Raw genomic sequence first — 20,357 nt, forward strand, 5'->3', positions numbered from 1 at the left:
CCTTAGATGAGTTATACTCTATGTTAGTATGTGTCCATGAGTTGTATATTGGATCCTTTTCTCCTTTTCACTCTTTCCATTTGCTGGCCAATTCCCTGCCAAGGAAAATTTGCCTTGAATTGACTCCATTGTTTTACATATAATTCTTGGCACCTGAACTCATCAAGGGGTTTAGTTTCCTGACATCTCAGGCTGACCCACTGGCCTTTTCTTAGGCATAAACCAGGCACAGGGACAAGGACCTATCCTGTTGACAGCTGCACCTATTCTGGGGAAGTATGATACAGTGAGCCCAGTTATAGAAAGCAAGGATCAATGGGAAACCTATGGCCTCTCAGGAGGAATTCCCTTATGTCAGGGGACTCTCACAAAACACACACCAAGGACTTTATATTTGTTCTATAGGCAATAGGGAGTTACTCAAGTTGCTTGAGCACACAGGTAATGGTCAGACATGTGCTTTAGGAGAATCACTTTGGTACTTGGTTGGTAGATCAAAGGGAGTGGGGAAGTCTTGAGATAGGGAGACTAATTAGCTTACTGCAATAAACTGAGAGATGGTATGGGCCTCAAATATGGTGGTGGCTATGAAAGTAGAGAGGAGACATATTGAGACATGCTGAGAAGGTAGAAACAAGCTTGGGCAAGAGACTGGATATATGGAGTGATTAGCACAGAAGGATTAAGGATGGCATTGAGGTTGTGAACTTGAGCAACTAGGACAGTGGTGGTGTCCTCAAGAGTAATAAGGAAGTTCAGAAGAGAGGAAGACTTACGGACAGGGGTGGAGATAAATGTTTTACTTTTTTTCTTTTTATTTCCAGTGATAAACAAAATGCATAAAGGTGCTTAATGTTTGTTGGGTTGAAATAATGCACCAAGTTTTTAAAAATGTAATTATGTGTGGATGATGTGATAAAAGAAAACTAAGGTGAATCAGGCTGGACTAGATGACCACTAGAGACTCTTCCAGACCTTGCCACAAGTTCAAATAGCCCTTACCCACTGGGCTGGACCACTACTGTTTCTTAGTGCTAGACTTATACACCAGACATTCTAAGGTCTCCATGGCAAAGATGAGGGAAATATGCCCTAACTGGAAAATTTCAAAGGCCAGGTTACCATTTGGCAATATTGTAGAAGGAATTTCTTTCCAAGTATATTTTGGATTACATGAGCTCCTAAGATTCCTTACAATCCTAGAATTCTGTGTACTTTTCTGAAACTTTTATCCAAAAACTACAACTGCACAAAAAATCTGCAATATGTAGTCTTTGATGAGCTCCAAAGTACATTAATAACATTTTTTTTTTGGTGTGGGGCAATGAGGGTTAAGTGACTTGCCCAAGGCCACACAGCTAGTAAGTATTAAGTGTCTGAGGTCAAATTTGAACTCAGGTCCTCCTGAATCCAAGGCCAGTGCTCTATCCACTGCACCACCTAGCTGCCCCAACATTAGTAACATTTAAGGAGATACTTAGTAGTATCCTGTAAGAGAATCCCTCTAGGCTTTCCCAAATATACTAAATATTAACGATCAAAATAAAATAAACACATTTTCTACTCTAAGAATTTTCTTATGTGTAATAAAGATTTGTCTAAGCCTGAAAGTATTCTCGCATTCATTACATTCAAGAAGGGCTTCTCCCAAGAATGCAATCTCTTAGGGTCTTTTATCTTTCTATCTTATTTGAAAGATTGCCCATTCACTGCTTTGAACATATTTCCCTTCAACATGAAAATTCTTTTTTTCCTAAAGGCTATACCAAATTTTTTACATCAAAAAGTTTCTTTCCAGCATGAATTCTAATATTCCTTAAAGCTTCCACACCATTTGGAAGTTTTCTCACGTTCATTACACTAGAAATATTTTTCTCAAGTAAAAGTTTTTGGTAAGGTTTCCCTTTTGGCTAAAGGCCAAGCCACATTCTTGAGGTTTCCCTTTAATGTGAATTCCATGATCTCTTGCAATGCAAATTTTCCTCAAGTTGCATATATTTAATGGGTATTTATGTCCTGTGAATTCTATTATGTGCAATAATTTGGTCTTTGTCTAGGCTGTTCCACTTTCATTACATTCAAAGTGTTTTTTTCCAGTATACATTTTCTTATGTGCATTAAAGTTTCCTTTATGCCTAAAGGCTTTCCCACATTCACTACATATGTATGGCTTCTCCCCAGTATGGATTCTCCCATGTATTTCAAGGTTTCCCTTCCGACTAAAGGCTTTCCCACATCCATCACATTTATAGGGTTTCTCTTCACTGTGGATTATCTCATGTTGCATAAGAAATGAGCTCCTCTTGAAGACTTTCCCGCATTCATTACATTTATAAGGTTTCTCTTCACTATGAGCCCTTTGATGTCGTATAAGGCCTGATCTGTATCTGAAGCCATTCCCACATTCACTACATATGTATGGTTTCTCCCCAGTATGGATTCTCCTGTGTATTTCAAGGTTTCCCTTCCGACTAAAGGCTTTTCCACATCCATCACATTTATAGGGTTTCTCTCCAGTGTGAATTATCTCATGTTGCATAAGAGATGAGCTCCGCTTGAAGACTTTCCCACATTCATTACATTTATAGGGTTTCTCTTCAGTATGAGTCCTTTGATGTCTTATAAGGCCCGATCTGTATCTAAAGCCTTTCCCACATTCATTGCATTCAAAATGTTTCTCGCCAGGGTGAACTAGCTTATGTGTTTGAAGGCGAGCAATTGTGCTGAAGGCTTTTCCACATTCATTACATTTATAAGGTTTCTCTCCAGTGTGAATTGTTTGATGTTGAGTTAGGTAGTGATTACTGCTAAAGGCTTTCCCACATTCATTACATTTATAAGGCTTCTCTCCAGTATGAATTGTTTGATGTTGATTTAGGTGGTGATTACTGCTGAAGGCTTTCCCACATTCATTACATCCAAAGGGCTTCTCTCCTGTATGAATTATCTTATGTGTTTCCAGATGTGCCTTCCGCCTGAAGGCTCTCCCACACTCATTACATTTGTAGGGTTTCTCTCCAGTATGAATTACTTGATGTGTATTAAGGTATACCTTGTTCCTGAAGGCTTTACCACATTCATTACATTTAAAGGGCTTCTCTCCGTTATGAATTCTCTTATGAATTTCAAGGTGTGCCTTTTGTCTGAAGGCTCTCTCACATTCATCACATTTATGGGGTTTCTCCCCTGTATGGATTTTTTGATGCTGCATAAGGGAAGAGTAGTGCCTAAATGCTTTCCCACATTCATTACATTCAAAAGGCTTCTCTCCAGTATGAATTACCTTATGTCTAATAAGATATACCTTCTTGCTGAAGGCTTTCCCACATTCCTTACATTCAAAGGGCTTCTCTCCAGTATGGACCCTCTTATGTACATAAAGGCTGGCATGCCAGCTGAAAGCTTTTTCACACTCATTACATTTATAAGGTTTCTCTCCTGTATGAGCTGTTTGATGTTCAATTAGGTACCGTTTGCTACTGAAAGCTTTACCACATTCATTACATTTAAATGGTTTTTTTCCAGTATGAACTATTTGATGTTGAGACAGGCTGTGATTATTGCTAAAGGCTTTTCCACATTCTTTACATCCAAAAGATTTCTCTCCAATATGAATTATCTTGTGTGTTTTTAGGTATTTCTTCTGCTTAAAGCCTTTCCCACATTCATTACACTTGTAAGGGGTTTCTCCTGTATTTGTTTTTTGATGTACAGTAGGGCATGAGGAGTTGATGCTGACACCTTTGCTACTTTGATTATACTTAGGGTCTTTTCCTCGTGTATGTAATCTATGGTAATGAATAAGGTTTGAATGGTAAATAAAAGGTTTCCTGCAATTATTATACTTAGGAAGTTTCTTCCCCAGGGAAATACTATTATGCTTAATTAAGTCTGAATACTGTTTGACATTGTTTCCAAGTATATCATATTTATGCAGACATTTTCCTGTAGTAACTTTCTGTTGTGAGATGAGGTTTGACCCTATATTGACCTTTTTTTCATCTGTAGTATATTCATTAGTATTTAATCTATTAAAAATATTCTTGTGAATGACTCTTAATTGTCTGGATGGTTTCTCTTGGTGGTTGTTCTGCCTCTCTAACCTGACATCAAAATCCCAAGCTTCTTCCAACTTAGAATTGCAGGGACCATCTTTTTTGAGTCTTTCCTTGGATGGTTTTCCCATAGAAATATGCTGCATTGGAGTTGACTCTGTGCTTTCACAATTTGGCTTCTGTACAAGGAAACCTGAAAATAACAGCAGAAGTGGTATCAACATCTATTGTTCTCCAAGGGCAAGTAATCAAAGATGAATCAAAAGAATACCATGGACCTCTAAGAACTGTGTCAAGAACAAAAAAGCCCAAGATGAACTAAGGCTCATTGCAATGAATTTTAAAGACAACAACAAAAAATCTCTATTGATCTCCATGTAGAAATATAGACTAGGTCTAGATACTGTCTACTTTATCAATGAAAATGATGATCAATATGGGATAGTTAATCACAATAAAAAGAGGTGACATTTATACAGAGCCTGCTATATGCCAGGCACTATGTTAAGTGCTTTAGAAATAAAATGAGATATTTCTTTTTTAAAACCCTTATATTTTTAATTATATAATTTGCTTTTATATCATCTTTGTTTCCAAATATATCCTACCCATTTCGCTATCCAATAAGCCATCCCCTGAAACAAAGTATAAAAAGGAAAACAAGTTCAGAAAAATAAACACATAAACTGAATCTGACAATATATGCAATATTTCACACCACACATCTGCCACCAATGTAAGAAAAGGAAGAAATCAAATTTTCTTCTCTCTATTCTTGGGCTGAGCCTGGTCACTATAATTATACATCATACAGCAAATATTTTTAACAAGCAAGTAAAGCCCAAGCTAAATAAAGAGAAAGTAAGAAAGCAACTAGTTGCTAAGACTTCATACATGTCTGAATTTTTATAGAGGGAAACAAGTTATTTTGAGGAAACTATAGGCTTCAAAAGCCTAAGCCAAGGGGCAGCTAGGTGGCACAGTAGATAAAGCACCAGTCCTGGATTCAGGAAGACTTAAGTTCAAATCCAGCCTCAGACATTTGACACTAGCTGTGTGACCCTGGGCAAGTCACTTAACCCTCATTTCCCCTCCAAAAAAAAAAGATCCTATTAGTAAATATTTACTTTCTGTCCACTTGGGGTGAAAAAGAGTTAATCCATATGAGGGGCAAAGACAGGAAGTAGGGTGAGAAGATGATGTTGTTAAAAGGTGATAAAAGTGGGGCAGCTAGGTGGCGCAGTGGATAGAGCACCGGCCCTGGAGTCAGGAGTACCTGAGTTCAAATCTGGCCTCAGACACTTAACACTTACTAGCTGTGTGACCCTGGGCAAGTCACTTAACCCCAATTGCCTCACTAAAAAAAAAAAAAAAAAAAAAAAAAAAAGGTGATAAAAGTATAAAGGCCTATAAAGTGAGTTCCCAACATCCTCACTGCCTAGCTCAGCTGCTGCTTTCAATGCCTCCATCTGCATGTTATTAATTTGCTCACCTGAGTAGGTACTTCCCAGGACTCCTCCTGTTGGTAGCCATGGTGTTTCTCTTTTCTCCAAATGGAAGAGCAGAGTTGGTTTAGGAACTGGAAGGCCTACCCATGGGGAAGTGAATGGAAGTGTTGAGGTCAGAAAGATGTCTCAGAATTCAATCGTAGCCTCTTTCTTTTTAGGAACTAGAGGGTATACTAGGAAGGGCCTCTGAAAAATGTTCTATTTTGCATTTCTAGGAAATATGGGGAATGGATAATAGGGTTTGATGTGGGCTCAAATGAGCTCATTTTAATGCATTTCCTGCTAAGTGGATAGAAACTGTTCATGTCTTTTAGACTTTAGTGGAGAACCTCTGACCTGGATGAAAAGAATAGTCTTGGTGACATCATAATAAAACTTCTCATTTCAAATTGTTCAAAAAACAAAGAACTTTTTTCCATGTGGAAAGAGGGAGCAACAACACTGTGTGTTTCTCTATACCAAAGGATTTAGGAATCTTTGCACATTATATTGTGAGAAATAATCATTAATAATCAATATCTTGGGGGACTCAGCTCACCCTCCCCTTCCAATCAAAAGGCCAGCTCTCCTTGAGAGAGTCTATCAAATCATATCTAGGTTAAACCCACTCCAAACCTAAGCTAACAGAAGGACCCTTAGGTGGAGATAGATTCTTCTGTCTAAATAAGCCAAAGGACTTTACTGATGAGATTTGGCCTGCATGAACCAGTTCTAGGTGGGAACCAATTTGTCAGTTTGGGTGGAGGTCTCTACATTTCTCCCTGATATCATCTTTCCTTGAGTCACGTATCTCCCAACTTTTTAATATAACCCACCTCCAAATGATGCTAACCAATTAGATTTGATTGCTGTGTAATGGTGCTCCTACAGTGGGAAAGATACATGATTCAGACCCAATCTTGAGAAAGGGGTCTTTGGTCTGAGAGAGATGGCCATAGACCTCATTTTATTAATAACCTGCCGGCCATATTAATAAAGTGATTAAATTACTGAGATACCATGTCTCTCAAATTTTCAGTCATCACAATATGCATTCCCTGTTCACCAAGTCAGAACTCAGCAAAGCACTTCAGGTAGCCCACAGCCCTGAAGATGGGAGAACAAAAACATATCCTAATGGACAGATGGTGATTTGTATGACAAAAGGCATCCTTACCAAGGGAGACAAAGTTCTCATAGTTCTCCAGCATCACATCCCTGTGCATGTCCTTCTGAGCAGGGTCCAGCAGCCCCCACTCCTCCTGGGTGAACTCCACAGCCACATCTTGGAAGGTCAGTGCTTTCTGAAATAGCAAAAGATGGTCCTGCTCATCAGGGGACCTTCTCCAATGGAGCATCATGGATACAGAAAGATGGCAGCAGGAGAGGGAGTGGCTTTCATGATATTAACTTACCCATTTCTTGAGCACCTTACTGTGTATCTCATCTTACATTCTGTATCACATTAATAATTTCATTTTACTGCCCAAAGTCAACTTTACCAATCCTCACCTACATTGAGCCCCCAGGAAGCAAGCACTTTACTCTTAAACAGCACATAATATTTTAGCTTTCGTATTCCCCAAACCTAGCACACTAATGGGCAAATAGTAGGAAATTGTAAAACATATTAAATTTATTTTACGAAATAAAACAAGAATGTCCATAACAGAGTAGAATTTATAAAATTAGATGATTGCATATTAAACTGCAAATCTATTGCATATAGCTTTTTACTTTAAAATAAATAATAAAGGTATCATATAACTCTTTTCTTCTTTCTCCTCCAACCCCCAACCCAGAGATGGCTACCATTAAAAACAAATATGTATATAGAGATACATATTTGCATATATACATATATTTGTAAAATCATTCTATATGTACTATTTATCAGTTCTTTCACTGAATGCAGATAGTGCCTTCCTTCACAGGTAGTTTGTAGTTAATTTAGGTATTTATAATAGACAAAATGACTTAGTTGCTCAGAGTTGTTCTTAAAACAATATTACGTTATTATCTACAATATTCTCTTGGTTCGGCTTGTTTCATTCTTAATTATTTCATGCAGGTCTATTCATGTTTTTCTAAAATAAATTATCTCATATTTCTTATAATACAGTAGTATTCCATCATGATCACATACCACAACTTGTAGGAACTTATTAAATGTATGTTGATTATTTTGTTCAGTTTTCTTTTTTTTATTATTCTGAATTTGACAAACAGAATTCAAAGAACAGAAAAGGGAGACTATATGTGAGGCCATGAATCTCTATTATATATACCTTGTTTTTCTAAAGTAGGTGTCAAATTTGACACAGCTATTCCAACACTGACCTGCTTGTCTGTGCCTTTTTCTGAATTTCTTTCTGCTCTCTTCTGTATTTTCAATGTTTTGCCAATTTCCTTTTCTTTTATCCTTTTTTGGGGTTATGATTATCATTACGTGACACTCTCCTTCATAGACTCTCCCATCCCAAACTCTCCCCACCAATCTGATTTGATTGCTGTCTATCAGGACCACCATGATCCATCTTCAACCTACAAGAGATGGCCAAATGACCATCCTTTATTAATTATTATTATTATTATTATTTTATTATATGGTTTCTTAATTTATTAACTACTTGCTAGCTATAATTAATAAAATTATTAATTACCCAGAAATTATGTCTCTCACACTTTTTCTATATCACAGGATACATGCAAAGAGGCATGGTTTAAAAAGAGATGGTAGGGGGCAGCTAGATGGCGCAGTGGATAGAGCACCGGGCCTGGATTCAGGAGTACCTGAGTTCAAATTTGGCCTCAGACACTTAACACTAACTAGCTGTGTGACTCTGGGCAAGTCACTTAACCCCAATTGCCCCGAAAAAAAAAAAAAAGAGAGAGAGATGGTAAGTGATATGAAGGTCTGGTTCCAGGCAAGATAAGGCAAAGTTCATCTACCAGGGCCCAGAGTCCTAGTTAAGTAAGACACATCCACACACTGGCCTTGTCTCAAGATGTACATTCTGCGTCTCTGGTCCCTTACAGCTTTCCCAAGATGTAGAAAATTTGATACATCTTCAGTCTTCTGGAGCTATGATTGGTCATTGCACTGAAAAGAATATTTAAGACTTTCACATTTACTTGATACTGGTATAGTCCTTGCCTAAGTAGCTCTCTGGTTATCAATATTTTTGCACATGTATCTCTTTATTTGGTCCCCTTTAGGGATATAATTAATAGTGGTATTGCTGAGTCAAAGACCCAGTTCACTGAGTCTTTTAAATTCAGGTACTTGAAGAATAGTTCCAGATTGCTTTCTGGAATGGCTAGACCATTTAGCAGTGCTATAAAAAAAGTCCAGCCCCTCTCACTGTCATTTCTCTTTTATATCACCTTTCCTAATCTGATGGATGGAAAGTGGAACCTCACAGTTGTTTCAATTTACATTTCTCTTATTAATAGTAATTTGGAGAATTTTTTTTCATGTCTGTTGATGATTTGGCTTTTTCTTTTGAGAACTGCCTATGGACATCCTGTAACCATTGATCTACTAGGGAATAGCTCTTGTTCCTTGATATTTGAATCAATTCATTAAATATCAATCCTTTATTGGTCACAAACAAATATATGAAATATAATTTCTTCTTTACTTCTCTATTTTATTTATGCTATTACCCTTTAGGTCTAAGTCAAGTATACATTTAGAGCTTATCTTGGTAAAAGGTGTGAAATGTTGGTCTAAACCTAGTTTCTGCCAGACTTCTTTCTAATTTTTGTCAAATAGTGAGTCCTTGCCCAATAACTAGAGTCTTTGGGCTTATCAAATTCTATGCTACAATATTCATTTGCTTCAAGAGCATTTTTCCCTAGGGTTTATTTATGAGAAAAAAACCACATGAATTCAAAACTACATCACTGAAAGGTTAATTAAAGGAAAAACACCTTGATCCAGACTTCTGGGCCTAAAGAGAATCATGATGGACCCTAATGGAAAGAGGAGTGGTTCAGGTGCCAAGGCTTCTGGTTCTAGTCTAGTCTCTGCAGCTGATGAGCTTGAGTAAGATTCCAGGATACCAGACTTAGAGGCAGACACCTTAGAAGTCATCTAGACCAACTCCCTCATTTTACAGAAGAAGAAACTGAGGACAAGAATTTACCCAAGGGCATGCAGGGAATAAATGACAGGGACAGGATTCAAGTCCAGGTCCTCTGACACCAAATTCCTCAAACTTTCCACTGTACCACATTCACCCTTTTTGACTTTACATTGTTCATGTATCAAATTAGGGAACTGGATCATGATTCCTGAAACTTTTTCCAGATGGAATAATCTATGGACTCTAGGAACCCCCCATAGCACCCATACCATCAGTCCAATCTTCTGAGAGAGAACAATAGATCTTCTAGTTCTTGGCTATGACTGGCTTGAACATAAAAATGGAAGGAAAGGGAAAGAAATGTGTCCACACTTTGAGTAATGAATTAGCATATCATGAGGGAAAAGAAATGCTGGCTCACCTGGGCAGTGGCTATCAGAAGCCCAGAAGTCATTTTCTCCTTCTGCTCCTTGATTCTCCTTTGGCAGGGAAGACAAGAGTCTTGAGAAGCCAGAACTGAGGAAGAAAAAATAAGTTATTAAAGAATGCAGCTCTGCCTTGTCACTCATAAACTCACCAGGATGAAATTGATTACACATTATCTGGGTGGAATTCCATGGTCCTTTATAGAGAGAGCAACAACCTGACATCATCCTAGAATAGAGAGAAGGACTGTGCATATTGCTCACTAAGACACCGATTCTATCATGCAACAAATTCCAAAGGCCAGAGTTTCCTTAGGGGAATTAAGAGACATGGGTTAAATACTTAGCACTTTCCACTATGTGCTATATGATAATGGGGATGAGATTCAGTTACACCCATGTTTAAGGGAGAAAAATATTACCAGTCCCCTATTTGGCTTGCTGCATATGTGAGACATCAATCTGCCAAATTATTTGGGGTTAAGCTTGATGAATGGACAGGAATAATGGTTAATAGCAAGTTGAAACTAAAGAGGAGATAGTAAGAAAACACCTAATTAGCTGCCTTAGCTAAGTTCAAGTCACAAGACCCTTAAAAACTACCCAGGCCAACCACTGATTGCTAATAATCTCCAAAAGATCCTAAAGAATGAGAGTACCAACAAAGGGCAAAGATTGGCCTGATTAAAAAAATAAATAAATAAAAGTGGGAAGAATCAAGAATAGCCTGCAAACGACAGGCCAATGAGCTCTACCTTGATACTTGGCAAAATTCTAGAATATCATTGAAGGGATGAAAAGAGAGCAGTGACAGCTTTTAAAAGAAATAAAATGCATTTTACTGTGTCAATTTTACTGAACTGTCTTTTAAAATTCTTAGTTACATGGAAGAGCTTTATGGCTGGGAGAGAGAAGGATTTATTGGGAAATGTGGGTTCTCAAACAAATATTTATGTAAAATGAAGTACAGGCTATCAACAACATAAGACAATAAAACAAATCACTAATAAGACATGAAAACACCTACAGTTTCATCTTACACTCCGTAAAGCACCAAAGAAAAGTTACAGATAAGCAGCATCAACCCCAACCCAGAACACGCTGTGGGGAGAGATATTAGGTTTTCATCTTTTTGTCCCCAGAGCCTAACACAGACCTGGGACCATAGGAGATGCTTAATCAATGTTAAATGAATGAAATGAAATGAATGAATGCCAGAGATGTGAGAAAACAGAAATAATAATGCCCTGGTGCTGTTGCTGTAACTTCAGCCACGTGTTCTAACCAAGAGTTTGGAATCATATGAGAAAAGTAAAGGAATTGTTCATACCCTTTGAGCCACCAATATGACACTTGGGAATATAAACCAAGGAAGACAGAATCAAGTTCCTAGAGCTACCAGAAAACCAATTAAGTGTATTACTTGTAGTAGCCAAACAGTGGAGAGAAAAATGGATGTCTTTCCATCATCCTGAAAATGGCCAAGCAAATTTTGGCAGAATATTGTCAAAGAACATGAAGAATTTGAGAAACGCAAGATGCATATGAGCAGATGCAGGAAAAAAAACCAATGACTATAATAATGTCAAGAAAACACCTTTAAAACACAACTGATCTATAATTAGATTCAATGACCAATCTTGGTCCTGAAGAACAGATCATGAAGCATCCTTCCCAGTTCTTTTATTAGAGATCTGAGAGACTTATTATTTCGTAACCTGGCAGGAGCGGTTGCTGTACTACCTAATTTTGCTTAACTGTTTTCCCTTGTTACAGGGAAAGGTTCTGTGGAAGCTCCAAGATTGGGGGGGAAGGGGAAGGGGAATCGATTTGGAAGGTCTCCAGTGGGATGCCCTAGGAAGTTAGCTTTTGGCCACCTAACATTTTCATCAATAACTTAAAGACATAGATAGATGGCTTATTTAATATTCGGGTGGCACAAGTCTGAGAGGGATTGCTAAGGCTTTGGATGATAGGCTCATGATGCAAAAAGACCCTGACAGATTGAATACTGGGCTGATTTTAAAAAGATTAAATGTAATAGGGATTAGAATAAAATTTTATGCTTGGGTTCAAATATCAAATTTGGAAGTATAACAAATGTTAATTATAGCTAGACAGCAATTACAAAAAAATTGGCAATTTTAGTGCACCACAAGCTCCTTAGGGGTCAACTGTGTGGCATGGCTGGCACCCCATGCCCCAAATAATTGAAGCTCAGGTTGGCCATACTACCCAGAATGAGGGAAGCAAAAGTCCTGCTGTATTCTGCCCTTAGATAAGTATATTTAAGTTAGAGTATCAGCTTCAATTCTGGACACCATGTTAGGAACAATATCAATGAGTTGGAGACTATCCAAAGGAGATCACTTCCTTTTAGATAACAGGTTGTATGAGGAGGTTGCTGAGGCCCCTTAAAATCAGAGACTCTGATATGGCGAAGGGCCTCCAGATCACGCTACACAAGGATTTTTAAAAAAAGAGACTTCAGGCGGAAGGGGAGGAATGAACAGCTTTCTTTCAAGTATTCAAAGGCCTGTCACATAGAACAGACTGGACTTTCCTTGCTGGTCTCCAAAGGCAAAACCAGGAACAAGTCAGTGATGCAAAGAGGAAGATTAAATTGGATACACTAGATGAGACAATGTGTAGACTCAAAAGATTTAGGCAGCCTACAACACAAGGCCAAATCGAGGGAAATGAAATTATATAGAAATAAATGTAAATCTCTCCTTTAGGGTTCAAAAATACAACTATGTAAGTTGGGGAAGAATGACAAGTTCAAAGTAAAAAAAAAAAACCCTTTTCGTTTCAGGGGATGGCTAATAGGTTAAGAACTGTGAATGGTCAACTTAAAAGTTTCTCTGTCCACTTCTGTATTTGGGAGTATATGCATTTTTATTTTTATGCTTCTCTTTCTTGGTAAAAATTCTTGAAACAAAATCCACACCACCATCCTGGACATTGGAGAGCGGCTTTTTCTCTATCATGGGCAGTGCCCCTTTAGTCCAGGATGGTGGTAACTAGGGGACTGAGTAGAGTAGAGCCCAGAAGGTGGAATGGGACCAGAGAAGGGGGGAGGGTGCTTGGGGCAGGCCATGGCACTATGGGGCATCAGGCCATTCTCTCACAAACCCTCCCTGAGCCACAGTTCTCTTTCCCCCACTGACTCCTCCCACCCAAACCTTCTCATCTCTAAGGTCTCTCTGAAAGCTTCAGTTCCAAACACTGGAGAGCACTCCATTGTCCATGTTCTCCTTGATGTTCTCACAAAAGTCAGAAGGCTGATATACTCAGCAAGGACCAGAAAATTGCCTTAAAACCAGGAAGACATTCTCTCTGGTCTCTGCACTGAAGCTCTGGGATAAGTAAGCTCTCAGGCAAGGTCCCTTTCTTTGATCTTAATTCAGTTGAGCATTTCAGTGGCTACCATGTCTGGGGGCTCTTGTTCTCTAGGGTTGTCCCCTAATGCCTTCACCTCCCTGAAGAGTTGGTGCCCAGGTGCCCCAAGGTGGGGCTGCCTAGACTGCTGGAGGCAGAGACTAGACTGGGCCACTCAGTCAGTGATGATGGCCAGACTCCCTGGAGCTTAGGAATGGGCATCTGTGTTGTTTCACTGACCCCACATGGTGATATGAGGACTTCCCTTCTAGGGTGAGGATCAGCAAATAGCTGCTCCAGAGGGACACATGCTTCCCTGTCACAGTAAACTCCCCTGGGGTTCAGCACACATCTTGGGGTTGTTTCTGTGAGTCCCTGAACACCAGCCAGCCCAATCTGGTCCATGTTGGACTTATCTTCAGCCTGCTAGGATGTTCCAGAACTGGTGCCCAATTAGCACAATCTTCAAGAGCCCACAAGAAGACACTGGGACAGGACCCAGGCAGGAGATATTAGAAACCAAAGAGTGCCTTTTGACATGTGAATAACAGATGGAGAGGCAGTGCAGCATGGTGGATGGTGAGCCAGTATCAGGCAAGAAGCTCTGCTCTTGCCTCAAACACATCCTGTCTGAGTGACCCTGGGCAAGTCAATTAACTTCACACTGCCACAAGCAACTCTCAAAGATTGTTAAGTTTTGGAGCAGGGGTACCCCAGCCTCCACACACAAAGGACACAGGGGATAAATAAGTTGCCAATGGTCATATGGCTTGTATTTGTGAGAAGCAGACATAGTTAGGTCTTTCTGACTCCATGGCCAGCATCTATCCACTATAACACACACACACACACACACACACACGCACGCGCGCGGGATGTGGCCAACCTCATCTTCAAGGACCTGAAGGAGAAAGACAAAAAGAGAGAATGTTAGTTGGAGAAAGAGGCAGAAAGTTGCACAGGTGGATAAAAAAAGAGTGTGGTCTGAGACCAAATGGGACGGAAAGGAGAAATGGTCTTATCTGACCCTGTTATTTTAGAACTAGGGCAATGTAATCCAGAAAAGGAAATGACTAGTTCCAGATCACACAAGGATTCAAAGGCCAAGGAAATAATAAGAAGCAGAACCGATTCCGAATCCAAGGCTTGCTCTGCTAGACGATGGTGAAGAGCATAAAGATTAAAATAACTAGGAGGAATAAGGGTCTGAGTCACAGAAACCTTTCTCAGGATCACGGGTGACATTTAAACAGTATGTGAAGGTGGTAGGTGTGAAATGGATAAAGCTCAGGCCCTGTATTCAGGAGGACCTGTATTCAAATCAGGCCTCAGACACTTGACACTTACTAGCTGTGTGACCTTGGGCAAGCCACTTAACCCTCACTGCATTGCAAAAATAAATAGATAAATAAAATAAACAGTACCTGAAGCTCTTCAGGGAACTTTACACACTTCATCCAATTTAAGAGGCAAGGTGGTGCAGTGGATAGAACAGGCCTCCAGGCCTGCCTGGGTTCAAGTCCAGCCTCTGACACATACTCTCTAAGTGCCCCAGGCAATTCTCTAAGACTATTTAAGTTGTGAAACAATGGCTGATCCCTATCAGTAGACTTTCCTCACTAACCTATTAAATCACTTCAATGCAGACAAAAATCTCCTTTGATCTAACAACCCTGTAAGCTACTTGGTCCTAATAGATAATGAGAATTCATATTATTGAGAATTTTCCCACAAGGATGAAAGATATCACAGGTCTGGTCCAAGTATTTATGGAGTATTTTCAAGTTTGCAAAATGCTTCCCTTTCAGGACCTGGTGAGGGCAGGTGGTGCCCCTATGATTATTCCCATGTTAGAGATCAAAGAAAATGAAGCTCAGAGAGAAGGGGCTTAACTATAATCATTTAGCTAGTTGAGTCTGAGCTGGGATTTGAAGTTGCTGGCAAGGCCTTCACTTTTTTCAACAGACCACTTTCTCAGCATAAGATCCTGAGAGGCCAAAGATGGCAAACAAGGCTCTGGTGACAGTCCCACCCAAGTGGGCTGGGGGTTGGGTGGCTGGAGGGACATCTGCCTGCAGGAAGGGTAATTAGTGCTCCCTGTCCCATTCTCCCTTCCACTCTGACCCCAGAGCCCTGTCCTTGCCCCTCCATCAGAACCCACCCTCTCTGCCTTCTGTCCTACCTTTTGCTGGGAGCCTTTCTTTCCCCAGATGCTGAGGAGCATCTGCCCTCTGCTCTGTCTATAGCTTGTATGTCCCTAGTCATTGACACCTTTGCCTCCTCCATTGGAATGGAAACTCCTGGAGGGCGGGGACCATTTAAAAAACAAACAAACAACTTTCTTTGTTTCGCCCCCTCCCCTCCTCCTTTTAGTACAAAGTTTAGGGGCAGCTAGGTGGCACAGTGCATAGAGCACTGGCCCTGAAGTTGGGAGGATCTGAGGTCAAAACTGACCTCAGACACTTACTAGTTATGTGACCCTGGGCAAGTCACTTAACCCCAATTGCCTTCAACATCTGGGGCCATCTGCAGTCGTCCTGATATATGTTTTTTTTTGTTTTTTTTAAGTGAGGCAATTGGGGTTAAGCGACTTGCCCAGGGTCACATAATTAGTAAGTGTTAAGTGTCTGAGGCCGGATTTGAACTCAGGTACTCCTGACTCCAGGGCCGGTGCTCTATCCACTGCGCCACCTAGCTGCCCCCCTGATATATGTTTTAATACTGGACCAGATGGCTCTGGAGGAGAATGTGATCCTGGTGATTTTGCACAGCCCTCCCTCCCTTAAAGCTAATTCATTGCAAATCCTGATATATGTCACAGTTCTCTTCCAGAATGAACAACAATGCCTAGCACATGGCAGGTGCTTAATAAGCGGCGGTTGCCTGGCTCACAGTATACCCCTCCTGTACCCTGTACACCTAAGAGGGCACTGCGGGTCCCTTTCCTCTTTGGAGGCCCAGCTGAATGCCCCACCCATTGACCCCAGGGTATTCCTTAGGTGCAGACGCTGCCAGGGTCCTGCTATCCCAGGATCAAAGAGCCCTTGATTATCATCTCGTCCAACCCGCTCACTTTATGCCTTCTTTTACAGAGCAGGAAACTGAGGCATAGGGGCACAGAGCTAGGAAACAGAATGCGAGGGATTCAAACCCACAGCCACTACATCCGGGCTCTGAGGTCAGGCCCCCCGCCCCCACCCAGCAGGAAGTGAAGGAACAGAGGAATCCCTCCCCCACGCATTCACCCTCAACCGCACTCACCTGCTGCCCGCCCAACCCAGATCTACGCACTAGGAGGAAGGAGAAATCCCGCCCCACCTGGGACCACGCATGCGCAGTATCTCTTAACTACGATACCCAGAATGCTTTGGGAATTCGGCGAAGCACGCCAGCACCAATTTAATTGGATGCAGGCTGTGCCTTTGACTTGCTGATGGATTCTGGGAAAGAAGTCACAGAGAAGCACAAGGTCCGTCACCCTTAGGATTCTGGGACATGTAGTCTGAGGTTTCACTGCGCAAGTGCACTAAACAATTAATCAAGTCAGTACACTACCATTATTAAGCTTCCACTAAGGGGACCTAAGGAGAAACGTCCCTTAAAGTCCCTCCCCCTCCTCATACAGAAGGGGACAACTGAGGCCTAGAGAGGGCAAATCACTTGCTCTGGTCGCATCCCCTAAGAGGCAGAGCTGGATTCGATCTAGGGACCGGACACCGCCCCCGGTCCAGAGGCCAGGGCGGGCTGAGACCCCGAGAGGAAACTCTATGACTAGGGCAGGACTCGTCTACCTTCCCCCCACCCCCCGCCCTTCCTTCCTCCATCTCCTCTCCTCCTCTTTCCCTCTCTGTCTCTTCTCTTTGTCCTTTCTCCCTCCCCCCCCCCCCGTCTCTCTCTCTCCTCCCTCTCCCTCTTTCTCTCCCTCTTTCCCTGTCTTTTCTCTCTTTGTCCTTTCTCCCCCTCCTCCCCTCTCCCTCTTTCCCTCTGTCTCTTCTCCCTTTGTCCTTTCTCCCTCTCTCTCTCCCTCCTCCCTTTCCCCAGGGGTTTGTAGGAAAGGTTCAGAACTCCTCAGGAGCCTTGGTCTCTCCTGTAGGGAGGATATGGGCAGAGAAGTAACACAGGTGGGCTGTTCTCTTCTCCTCAGGTGACACGTCCCATTCAAAGACGTGGGTCCTGTCGAGTCCAGCGACTCCGGAATGGGTGCTCACCACCAACTTGGTCTTGATGCCAATTTCTCCTCCGTGGTTCATGCATCCTCACTGATGTCAAAGTCCTCTGATTTTTATTATCCATTTAGTTTCTCCTGGTGTTTAGTGTGCATCAGGGAGCCACATAATCCTGAGGAAGACTGATCTTGGAGCCCTAGAAAGGGTGAGGAGACTGAAGGTGGGGGGGGGGGAGGGAGGGAGGGAGAATGGTAATCAAATGGATATTTAAGGAGAGACAATGTAGAAGGTGTTTGCAAGAAAAAATCCCAAAAGCAAAGCAAACTTTTTTTAAACGAATCAGCATTTCTTAGGTGCCTATAGTGTTCAAAGAACTACAGACACATAGAGGAGTAAAACAGGTTACTAAATGGATGGATTATGGAAATGCTATAATAATTATGATAAACATATAACTAATAAACTCACATTTAGTATAATAGAGGGTTGCATGTTTGCCTCCATCATAGACTATCTGGCATGTATCCAACCCCTGTAATACTAGTAAAGCATTTAATAGTTTTTGCTCTGACCTGCACTAGATGGTTGTGGAAGGGGCTTCTGTTTCAGAGGTCCTCTGAACACCCTCCCCTTGTGGATCCTACTACTCTTTTTTTTTTTTCCTGGTAACATATTGTTTGCTCTTCTACCCCTTCAACCACTCCCATTTTTATATGTCTTTGCCCTCTTATGAACCTGTAAGTTAGATATTTCCTGGGACATCTTCCCTCCTCTCTACATTTGACAATCTGGATTGTCCTGATAGCTTTAGCTCTCACTTCAATATGGATGACTCATGATCTTTATTTCTAGCCTTTCCCTCTTCCCAGAACTTAGGCCAACATCTCCAAATACTTGTAGTCCAGGACTATTAGGAGTGACCCTCTGACACTTCATTCCACAGGTCCCCAATTAGGTTTATCCACTTTCTTTCCAAAGTTGCTCTTCCTGACTTCATTTGTCTCACCAACTACACTATCATTTATTCACTTATTCTCCCATTTTCAGATGTTTTGGTTTCATTGATTTTTTCCACGTTTTCTTCTACCCCTTGTGATTATTATTGATCACTTCTTCATGTTGTTTGAACCTCACTTTTGATATGGGGGGGGAAACCGATAGGAGAAAGCACGTGGGTCCTTAGGATTCCTCTCTAAAGAATTACACTCTCACACAAGACCTAATTAGGAATAAGAGAACAGGTTTATTGGGGTACAAGAGAAACCGGCCGGGAGGAAGGTTTTGCCAGAACAAAACGATTTCCCACCCCCCCCACCCCACCCCACCCCCCGGCTAACTTGTGGGGTGCCATTTTATAGGGTTTAGATGGGGGTGGGTAAGAGTCTCTTATTGCATGAAGGGCTGGTGGTTGGTGGTCTTCCCGCGTTGCGCTGGGGTTGGAAGAATCCCTCGTGAGAGATCTGGTGGTGGGTGTCACCTTTGTCCTGATGGGTCTAAGCAGTCTGCTGATGGGCGGTTCCAGGTGGTCTTCTCCTGGATTACTTCATCCAGATGCTTAGAATGACTGGAATGTAGGGTGATGGTCCTGGAGCATGCTCAGTTCGATCTGTGCCGCTTATCTCCGTTAGGTGAGTGTGTGAGTCCTTGATTATGTTCAAGGAGAGGCCTACTTGATTTCAAGGGAAAATCCCTGAGGTTTCAAGGAAAAAGTTCCTTGAACCCCCCCAGAGAATTGTTGGAGTGATCGGGGCCCATAATCCTCCCATGACACTTTGTAATTAGAGATTGCTGGAATCCTGAATGTCACCTTGGCTTCAGTAACTCTCCAGGAAGGCTAGAGATGGCTACAAGGTATTTTGGGCACCTCCGGGTCTTTGATCTACTCAAAACATTCTCGTTTGGGGTTCCTTTGTGTTTGGCTTTGAAGTTGCACTATCAGCAAAAGTGCTTAACTGTGAATGTAGGGTTTGTCTTTTGGGAGCCTTGTCTAAATCCTATACAATATAAACCTCCCAGAGCCTTTAGGAGGGAGCCACCCCTTCTTTCCTGTTCCCTCTCCTCTACCAAATCACCCAGTAAATTTCCTTTTCTTTTTGTGGGGCAATTGGGGTTAAGTGACTTGCCCAGTGTCACACAGTAAGTGTCAAGTGTCTGCGGCTGGATTTGAACTCAATTCCTCCTGACTCCAGGGCGGGTGCTCTATCCACTTCGCCACCTAGCTGCCCCACCCAATAAATTTCTTTCTAAAAGCTCATTCAGATTTGGGGATTTTTTTCTTGCAAACACCTTCTACATTGTCTCTCCTTAAATATCCATTTGATTACCATTCTCCCTCCCTCCCTCCCCCCCCCCCCCACCTTCAGTCTCTCTCCTCACCCTTTCTAGGGCTCCAAGATCAGTCTTCCTCTGGATTATGTGGCTCCCTGATGCACACTAAACACCAGGAGAAACTAAATGGATAATAAAAATCAGAGGACTTTGACATCAGTGAGGATGCATGAACCACGGAGGAGAAATTGGCATCAAGACCAAGTTGGTGGTGAGCACCCATTCCGGAGTCGCTGGACTCGACAGGACCCACGTCTTTGAATGGGACGTGTCACCTGAGGAGAAGAGAACAGCCCACCTGTGTTACTTCTCTGCCCATAAGGGAGGAGGGAGAGAGAGAGGGAGAAAGGACAGAGGGAGAAGAGACAGAGGGAAAGAGGGAGAGGGGAGGAGGGAGAGAAAGAGGGAGGAGAGAGAGACAGAG

General features: G+C 41.6%; 1 protein-coding gene across 2 annotated transcripts; it reads right to left on the bottom strand.

Moving 5' to 3' along the window:
- Positions 1-669: 669 nt before the first annotated feature.
- On the bottom strand, positions 670-16,751 carry LOC122741059 (zinc finger protein 665-like). 2 transcript variants are annotated; one of them, XM_043984119.1, is made up of 5 exons: positions 16,701-16,751; positions 10,055-10,149; positions 6,720-6,846; positions 5,548-5,643; positions 670-4,248 (listed from the first exon to the last, which is right to left on the bottom strand). In XM_043984119.1, exons 2-5 carry the CDS (start codon positions 10,085-10,087, stop codon positions 2,054-2,056), a joined length of 2,451 nt encoding a protein of 816 aa, XP_043840054.1. In that variant the 5' UTR covers positions 10,088-10,149; positions 16,701-16,751; the 3' UTR covers positions 670-2,053. The 2 variants fall into 2 exon arrangements, with proteins under 2 accessions (XP_043840054.1, XP_043840055.1); XM_043984120.1 differs by lacking the exon at positions 16,701-16,751 and adding an exon at positions 14,864-14,910.
- Between the last annotated feature and the right edge of the window lie 3,606 nt (positions 16,752-20,357).

This window comes from Dromiciops gliroides, chromosome 2 (genome assembly GCF_019393635.1).
Source record: "Dromiciops gliroides isolate mDroGli1 chromosome 2, mDroGli1.pri, whole genome shotgun sequence".
Taxonomy (NCBI): Eukaryota; Metazoa; Chordata; class Mammalia; order Microbiotheria; family Microbiotheriidae; genus Dromiciops; species Dromiciops gliroides.